Source organism: Montipora capricornis, chromosome 6, assembly GCF_036669925.1.
Source record: "Montipora capricornis isolate CH-2021 chromosome 6, ASM3666992v2, whole genome shotgun sequence".
NCBI lineage: Eukaryota > Metazoa > Cnidaria > Anthozoa > Scleractinia > Acroporidae > Montipora > Montipora capricornis.
Window position 1 is genome coordinate 34,536,292 of NC_090888.1, and position 10,000 is coordinate 34,546,291.

The window sequence follows — 10,000 nt, forward strand, 5'->3', positions numbered from 1 at the left end:
AAATTACACAAGATTTGGCATGTTTGAAAGATATTGAACAGGAGACTGTTCAGTCAACGATGGGAAAAATGGGGGTTTCGTATCGAACGATGCGCGCAATGCATGCCAGAGAGTCTTAAACTGTGCGTACCTTGAATGGGTGCAAGTCTCAGAGCGTAAACGAGCTTTCTTCGACATCGGATGTGGAAAAAGAGAGCTAGGTTTTATAAAGATTGAAATTTTTTGCTTGATGAACCGGGCAGCCTTTGCTTGTAAGTTCAACTTTGAAAAATGACTTTTTTTTTTCTTCTAAATTATTTTTAGGGGTACTTCAAAGTAAAGAACTCCATGGTGGGTACTCCATGGAGTGGTACTCAACCCCAAAGCTGACTGTCTTTACTTGTCGTCCAATTTACTTGTATATATTGTAGAAAAAGGAGCAAGACTTGTAGTGGACTCGTCGAATTAGCCCAAAATCGAATGCGAAAAGAAATGCCGAGAGTTGTATTTTACGAGCCTTGCATAATGTTTCTGTTGGAATATCGCAGAGTAATGTTGACGATATTTCCCACAATCTATGTATTACATCACAATAAAAACCTCTTATTTCATTGAACCATGTACAGCATGATTTTGTGATGAAAATTGGAGCCCCAAGGATACTGCTTGCTAAGTAAATAGATCATTTTACAGTTGTGTGCTCAGTTACCAGGTCTTCGAATAAAGTGAGACTGGAGTTGACCTTGTTTTCATAAAAAAAAAAAACTCACTGCTTTTGTTATATAACCAGTCTAGGATTAGGTCGAATTTGTCCGGGTTTTTTTTCCTGTGCTGGAAATCGGAAAAGCTGCGCAATAGGGACTTTCCTGTCACTCCCCCGCTAAGTATTGTATTTGCCCCTGGAGTATTCTGCATGTATTTTTAGTACTTTACAGAGGGTAGTAGAAAGGCGTAGATTTGATCCAGTAGACACAGTATAATATTTAATTAACCTGAAATGGCGGCGAATGGTGTTTATTGGATCTTTCAACAAAATATACCCTTATGGAGCTGAAGAATGGAACGAAAATTCGATAAATAACACAAGCGGTGAAAAATGAACATCTGGAATAAAGCGAGGAATGATGAATTTGGACCACAATTGCATCTTTGGATCGGCCGTCGAGCGGTGATCAACACCTTGAATGCATCTGTGTTTATTCAAGTCTGATCTTTGTCGTCTGGCTATTTATATTCATTTGCACTCAACTCTGCACAGTCTTCAGGTTAAAAGAAATATAAATTGGAAGTGTGACTAATTCTTGACAGTCAAGAATTATTTGAAAGAAAGCTTGTTGTCTATTTCATGCATCATTATTCAAGGACAAGTTTCTTCAGGAAAGTGTTTGATCCTGAACTCCGGTTGATTGCGGCCACTTTTTTTTGGCCTGGCAAAACGGCCATACATTCTCTTATAGAAAACCCTCGTTAATGCGGTCACCCGTTAATACGGCCAACAGCCACAATTTTAAATTCCAAACAGTAGAATCCTCTATAGTTTCACCCCGTTAAGACGGCCACTAGCGCTAAATTGAGAAAACCAAAACACCTGTGACATGTCAATTTCATTGACCTTTGTTATTTACCACTGTAATTGAACAGCTTATTTACTTTACAAAGTACAGTCAGCAACACTCCTCCCTGTTTTCATTACAAACATAATCTTGACACTACCGTAACATCCAGTACGGCAAATTGCGAAGGGATTAAATCATTGTGCTTTCATCAAAAACACGACTGATACTATAGTCTTTCGGTTAGGTAATTACGGCGGCATTCGTTTTTTAGAAGCATAGCAAGATGGGCTTGTTCTTCTTTTGATTTTAGGCTCAAAACTTACAGTACACTTAACAATTTTAAGCGTTTTACCTACTGAGGGAAGTTTCAAGTACTTTATACAATTACTGTACGTACATTCCTGTTGTTTATTAAATAGAAAAGTTGCTCTGGAAGTGCAAATGCGATATATGGTATGTCATTACGGCCCTTTAGTCATGAATTACGACTGGAAAACATTTTTGTGAGATTTTTCTGCCTTTGTGGATTCATGGTGTTGTGTAAATATTAACTACTTTGCATACGTGGGTCGAAATTTATATGGGAGCAGTTTTCATAAGGATGACAGGAATCCTTGCTGTTTAGTCATTCTGGTGTGAAATGAAGTTAATTTGGGAAGCCAACAATATTTCTTTAAGCTTATCTACTGCGCATTTCGGTAAATTTTTACGGACAAGAAGCTATTTAAAAATAAATAGTGTTTCGTTCCCGAACTAGTAATTTGTTAGGGTGTTTGGGAATGAGTACGAAAATTTGAGAAGGAAAAACACGTACCAAAGGCAACCCAGTTTACGCTCACTGAGCGTCTAGTTTAAATAAAAGCAATTAGGTTTGGATCAAAGAAAGGTCAACTCCAGCCTCGTTTTTATTCAAAGGCCTGGTAACTGAGCACACAACTGTAAAATAGTCTATTGTGAAAATAATTTAAGAACAGCGAGTTTTAACTCGAATAATATCATAGCAGCGTTTGGAAATACGTTTTAGGCTTGAATCAGACCAAACCTTGTTGTATTTAAGCATGTAGTTCAGCTTATTTGTTTTAAAGTACCAGATGAAATTTAAGGCCAAATCCTTAAAGGGAACCTCCACTCTTACTACAAAATAAGCTTAAACCGAAGGAAATTATGTTTTACTAACAACTTTGTTCGAAATTTGTTTTTAAAAAAGTGTTTATATCTGGAAAAGGAAATTTTAAAATCGCTTATTCTCCCTTTGGAATTTTGCAGGCGCCGCCATCTTGAATAATTCTGACGTGTTACGGTTTCCCTGTTGTTGTGACACAAAGAGCTTTTGTCTAATAACAATAGCGCAACCGTGACACGTCACAATTATTCAAGATGGCGGAGCCCACGAAATTTGAAAACAAAAATGGGCGATTTTAAAACATTTCTTTCGGAAACGCTTTCTTTGAAAATATTTTAGATTTACTTGACTGTAACAGTTACTTCCTGTGATTTAAAGTTATTTTTCTGTCGAAGAGTAGGTTCTCTTAGGAAAATTAAACCATTCGTGTTTTACAAGGCCAATTAAGTCCTAACCAAGAATTCTCAAGAATTCCAACTTGCTTAACATTTCATTGCATGGAATTCCTATAAATTGGAAATTTGTCGAAAGTCCACCATAAGCTCTGCAGGTTTTCAATTCCATTTGACTAAAGCTTGTATCAGAGAGTACAATGTGTGTTGATAGTCTTCCTTTGTTTTACGCTTTAAATGTTGGCCCAAAGCACGGAAAAGCAATTTAAGCAGTTGTCTCTTTTATAAACACCTAAAAAATTCAGGTGGCTTCGATGGGATTCGAACCCATGACCTCTTTGATGCCGGTGCAAAGCTCCACCAGCTGAGCTATGAAGCGACTCATTTGGGAGCAGGTCAATTTGTTGGGCTCGTTTATTCCCGTGAAAGGACTCCATGAATGAATGAAATGTATCTAACTAGACAACTTAAGCAATTGTCTCTTTTATAGAAACCAGGAAAATTCAGTCCGCTTCAACGGGATTCAAACCCATGACCTCTGTGGTGCAATACAATCCTCTACCAATTGAGCTATGAAGCCACACAGTTGGGAACGGGTCAATTTGTCGGGCTTATCGTATGTCCGCCAGATTTGATAGTAAATCGAAAGGCGAGTTGCGGTTGAATTTCTATTATAATGTTTCTTGTGACTTTCCAGCATGAGTTCTGTCAAAAGAGGCAAGGTTCTGGAGGCGTGGACGAGACGTGGGGCTACTTTCAAACTCATTGACAAGGAAAGAATCTTCAAATAGGTTCATTGGGCATCAGACCAGTAACATTGAAAGTTCTGATCGCGGTAGGGAGGGAGAGAGGGAGGGACCATTAGCTGTGAAGGGTTGATAATGAAAGGTGATGAGGTTAATGGTGTGATTGGGAAAGATAGAAAGGCTAGGAAAAAGGAAATAACAAAGGTTAATGTATACAGGAGGAGAGGAAGTGTTTTGTCAGGAGGGGTGGTCCCGAAGATGAGGGGGTGTATGAAGACTTTGTGGTTGTGGAGAAGTTGGTTACTATTAGAGTGGCAAGCAATGAGAAGGAGGTACTTCAGAGGATGGCAGCAGTCTTTGGTAGGGAGGAGTGGGTTGAGGTTCCCGGTTTGAAGGCTCAGGATGGAAGCAAAGTGAATAGAGAGGTGAAGGATGGGATGTCAGTGTCACAGATCAATAGGTTTTGGTAAACTGGGTCATATGTATTCACAGACAGTTCGAGAAGGAGAAACCCAGTTGGAGAAGAAGGAGTAAGAAGAGCATCTGGGAATGGCAGCAGAACTTGGGAAGGGCTGAGGTGATAAAGAAGGGAACTGTGCTTGGGAGGAAAGCGATGGATCGCTCGAATAGGAGGTATCAAAAGGGGACGGCTGCAGTGAGTTCGTTGTTGTAGAGAAGGACCCAGTATGGGAGCACGAATATTCGGTGGTTTGTAGACAACTGTATGACAGAACAGGTTAGACAACACCGCATTCTAGAATAACCAGAGTCAGTTGTACAAGGAGTTAAGAGGCAAGGCGAACTCGGGGCCAGGCGACGCACCAAATGTAGGGGAGGCAACGAAGGTCGGGAGTGGTCTTTGGTCATTAGAGAAAAAACATAACAGCTGGGTTGCATGATGCGAAGGACAGGATGATTAAAATGGAGAAGCAAGAGGAAATGAAGACTAGTGTCAAGGACGCGGAAAATGGAATTCAGAAGGTGGCAGAGTGGAAGGTTGCGAGTCTGGATGGTGGAAGTGGGTTCTGGTGCGAGAGGTGTAAAGGAAGCAGTGCCTAGCCGCTACAAAATAATTGCATGTTTGCTGTTGATGTAGAAGCTTCTCACTGGAATATTGGCAGAGAGGCTCTATGGACATTTGCAGGGTACTAGGTTGCTTCCTGATGAGAAAACGTGGTTTAGGAACAGGCCACAGGGTACAAAGGGTCAGTGGTTGATAGACAAGGTGGTGTAGTCGGTCGGGCATGAGGCGTGTGGTTGTACTGGTTTGGCACAGGGGAAGTTTCAGAGGATGAATGATCAGATGGGTTTGAGGGCGTACTGGAAGCTTCGTCAGAAGTATGGTGTGAAGTGTGCTGGTGTGTGGTATAAGGAGGATCCGGATAAGGTGAGGATGTTGGAGATGGGAATATGGAGATCTGGTGGAGAGGAGTGTTGAGACAACACAGAAGATGGAACATAAACGTCTAGACATAACTCTGGTGGATAGGGCGGCTCAGTGTCTTGGCATAGGACCGTAGAGACCATAGAGAACAAGAAAATTACCAACTACTCTCCTATGGCAAAGGAAATCAGGAAGATGCAGTGGTTATCAACAAAGAATGTGTCATTGGTGGTTGGCTGTTTGGCTGTGGTGTCTGGTCAGTTGGAGGACTTTTTAAAGGTGTTGGGATTTTGGATGTGCTGTGAGGAATGTAGGACACAGCAGTCATTGGAACCACCCCTTATCTTCCAGGAGATGCTTAGTCTCTAAGCCCAAGGTCTGGGGCCAAGGCTAAGCAATGTTTTTATGCCTGCAGAGTTTGGATATAACATTTCGCAGGTTGTTCTTTTCACAGAAATTCAAGAATAATTATCATAATTATTAATGCTGTTAAGAGTGCACAAATAATCTACTTGTTAAAAGGATGCAAGGGTGTTTTCCAGTCAGTTATGATAAAACAATGTTGAACACTTTCAGGTATTTTCGAGCTTATTTTAAATGGCTGATTATCAGTTATAATTGAAGAAACGCAACCTTTTGCCTAAAACAACATTAAACTTTTACGTTGACTTGCACTGACAGTTCCGAATTCTCTAAAGTCTCTCCTGCTGCTTAAAGAGACGTAGTTTGGACTCTTTTACATTTGTATTACTTGCATATCACTCTTGATCTGAAACAGAAGTCATCCTTTTAAGCCAACATAAGTTCCTTTTTTATATAGTGTATGGTGCAATTAATCTGAGTGCAAGTACTACACCTTGATTCATTATCAATATAAATGTGCTGCATATCATACTTACCTATGGGAGGCAATTGTTTCTTTGGTCTCCTCCTGCATAAATTGAATGATTTATTAGGCAAAAATATTAAGAGACTAAAAAATAAATGAATTGTGAAACTTCCAGTAAGGACTAAGAAATGGAACTGCATAATTAAGAAATCGAGAAATCAATTTAATTTTGATGGCTTCTGGTAGTTGAACATGGGACTAAATTATAATTATGGCAGCAAGGCTGTGAGTGCATGACTTTGTTATAATTATACTGACCCCAGTAATTTTGTATTTTGGATCACTATCAACTGATTTATTGATACCAACATATTCAAATAAAATTGCTATCTATGATGAGCATAAAATATAACTGAGTAATAATCCTCTTATTCGAGGGGTCGTTTTACCAAAAATATAACTAACTGATAGTATTGTGGACATAATTGGATAACTAGTTTCCTTTCAGAATCATAACGTTTAAAGAGGCAAGCACACAGGTTTTTTTACATCATCACAATCATTTCAAGAAACTAACTTGCAGCCTGATGTAACCCAAGATGGGCTGGGTCACATTGGCAAAATGTAATATACTGGTGAGAGGTTCCCCTGGCTAGAAACTTGTGTATGTTAAATTATGTTACATCCCTCACAACTGGCATAACCATGTGCAAGACACCATGAGAATTGTAACAGATAAAACTGAGTTAGGTTTTATTAGTTACAGGATCACGCAGAGCACTCTGTGTTGACCAGATCACACTACTTCTAGGGTCCTTATTTTGTTTCTGAGGTCATATTCCTTCAAAGGCCATGAATTCCTTTATCAGGTTACCTGGGATCTGGTTTAGATACATGAATGACTCAGTTTTACTGAACAATTCTCAACTTCATGATCCATACAGTCATTTTGCCATTTTAACAAGAAGACAACAAGCTTGCTTCTTCAGATAAAATTGTGCGAGCACTCCCTGACAGCTCTACTGGTTGTTATCTGTTCTGTACTCAGAAAATTAACTGCAAAGACCTATAGCAATGTCTGTGGGGAGAACAGGATGGCACAGTAATATCCACAAAAGATGATAGAGGGCTCAATACCTTATTTATGTGTTGCTAACATAAATTGCAATTATATGAAGGCTCAGTGTTTTGTATTACTGCCTGGGGGGAACAACTCCAAATTCTGTGGGAGCAAGGGAAAAAACATCAGTGTACAAAGAGTGTCACGGCAATTCAGCAAAGGCTCTGAAAGGAAGGCAATTTTCATTTCCTACAGACCTTCCAACTTATTGAAACCTCAACTTGCACATTCCAATGTTAGTGCCCACTGAAAAGAAAAGGTCGCTTGTTTCCAGTCTACACCTAAAGAATCACTCAGTCACAGAAGGGGTACCAGTCTTGGCTGGGGAGGAGTATTGTGGGGAACATAATAATAATATTGACAGGTTGTACCTGGCATGGGCAAAAGGTGGGCATGGATGAATCAGCTGGGAGTGGTGCTGTTAGGAGTGAAAAGAATAGCTTGGGATGGTATGTGAACAATTCAGAAGAGGATCTACTTGGAGGCATCAAAGCAACTGATGTAGTTGAGTTACAACAAACAAGGAGTAGAAAGGGAGGAGTTAAAAAGGGCTTGGCATGAAGAGAAGTTAAGGAATTGGAAGGGGAAGAATATGTAAGGCCAGTATTTGAGAGACATGCCAGACAAGACAGATGTTGTGGGAACTCCAAACAGCATTCCTGCAGAAGACTGCACTATTTGGAACAGCAAGGATTCTGAATAATAATAATAATAATAATAATAATATCATCATCATCATCATCATCATCATCATCATCATCATAGGACAGAGAAGAAAGGAGAATGGAAGGAGAAAAGGTGGGGCGACAGTGAATATGCTAATTTACAACTTACATCACAAAACCGACAAGATCAGGCATCAAGACTAGAAAAGACGCTGGGGAATGTGACTGAATTGATTGTTAATAACTTGAGATAGGGCAACACCAAAGGAGGGCAACAAGAACAGCGAATGGAATCAGAAAAGTCGGATTTAATGACAGGTAATGACTGCAATGAGTTACCAAAAACAGTTGAAGATTTGCATATGGAGTGTACAAAGTCAAAGGACTTCATTGAATCAGTGAACAAAGAGCTATTGTCTATAAATCAAACTCAAGGTGATTTTAGCACACGGGACATTGATACGAGAACAAAAGAAAGACCAACCAATCCTGATATTGAGAACATTAATCATTGCATAACATCATTGATGAAGCGAGAAAGGGTGTCAGCTAAGAATAGGCCATTTGAGTTCTTATGGACTGCTAGTTGTGTTCTGTATGCTGTAGTACCGGTAATTGCCTTTTATTATCTTAACGCTGGAAAAAGCGTCCAAGTGAGACAGGAAACAGAAAGAAAAACTGAGTATGAAAAGAAAATCAAGGAAATAGGAAAGAAAATTTCAATCACAAAGGAAGAAGTTGAGCGCATGAAAGTTAACTGGAAAGCAGGGAAGAAGAAATAGAGCGCTCATAACATCGCAATATAAAGACAGGTCTGTATCAGGACTAATAAGTTTTATGGAGAAGAGTAAGTGTGCAATACGAAAGAAGAAAAAAAGGATATACAAGGAAAAAGAAGCAGGAACAATCAAGATCATTAAATAATCAGTTTAGGACTGATCCCTCCAGGGGTCTATTCTACATTGAGTGAATTAGCAAAGCATGATGAAAACAACGGAAGACCAGTTTACAAGAACAAAGAAATCCGCAACAAGAAAAACAGCTTTTTAATGACGTCGACAAAGCCACTGGTTTTTGGAAAGGATTATGGAAGCAAAAGGGTACAGGGCACCCATCAGTGAGATGGCTAACGGAGATCAAAAGTGCCATACACAGGCATGTAACACCATCAACGTAGACAGAGTGGTTGTTAGACACAGATAAAGCAATTAAAGTCACCCGCAGGAAAAAGAATTGGTGGTCCCCAGGCCCCGGGTGGATAGTGAATTTTTGGTCAAAGAACGCATATTCATTGCACAAAGATTTAGTGATACCGGTATGTTTCCAATCGATTGCCAATGCAAGAGAGGAATATCCTGAATGGTTCGCTGGTGGAGGAACAACTCTCATACCAAAACCTGGGCCCTTTACTAGTGAAAATCAAAGGCCAATGACATGTTTGAACACTAGTTTCGAAAGAGGGTTACCACAAAGGGATGCCCTGTGTCCCAGATTGTTCATGCTGTGCTTAACTCCCTTGGCATGGAAACATCAGCGACAGAGGGGTATAAGATGTTGAAACCAATCAATGCTAAGATAACGGATGTAATGTAATCAATCTGAAAGTAAACTCAGCTGCATATTGAAGAACACCAACAATTGCATGAATGATATTGGTCTACAGCTAAACCCCAACAAGTGCAATGTAATCCACGTGAAACGAGGTGAGTTGAAACAAGAGATGCCTGGAATAAAAGTCAGCAATACAGTAGTGGTACAACCCCTGGAAGAAGATTCACAGTACAAGTTCCTGGGAATTCTCGACAATGTACGTCAGGAAGAGAAGAGAACGTTGAAGTGGGCTGAAAAGACATATCTACAACGTTGGCCAGTAATTTGGTCGAGCCCACTATCAGATGCAAATTGCATTAATTTGGCCGCTGACAGAACTAAGAAGGATTGATCGAGAAGCACGGAAAATCACTGATGGTAACAAACGGAGGAAAACACCCAGCGTCATCGACCGCCCTATTGTATGTGTCGAGAAAGAAAGGTGGACACGGCCTGCAGTCAGTAGAGGGAGGGTACAAGATCACAAAGATCATTAAAGGCAGCAATGAAATTGTTCTCAAACAGTGACTCTAGCATGAAAATGGTCAGAGAGTTTGAAGAGCATTCTGCTGTTTTGGGATATCAGTCACTGATTACAGAGGCCCTGAGGTATAGT

At 40.0% G+C, this 10,000-nt stretch overlaps 1 protein-coding gene across 1 annotated transcript in view; it reads right to left on the reverse strand.

Annotated features, from left to right (window-relative positions):
- Positions 1 to 10,000, reverse strand: part of LOC138051989 (coiled-coil domain-containing protein 172-like) — a 23,221-nt gene that overhangs the window by 9,927 nt on the left and 3,294 nt on the right. The window contains exon 3 of the mRNA XM_068898336.1: positions 6,080 to 6,111. Within this exon, the coding sequence (XP_068754437.1) occupies positions 6,080 to 6,111 (32 nt within the window). The remainder of the gene's footprint in view (positions 1 to 6,079; positions 6,112 to 10,000) is intronic.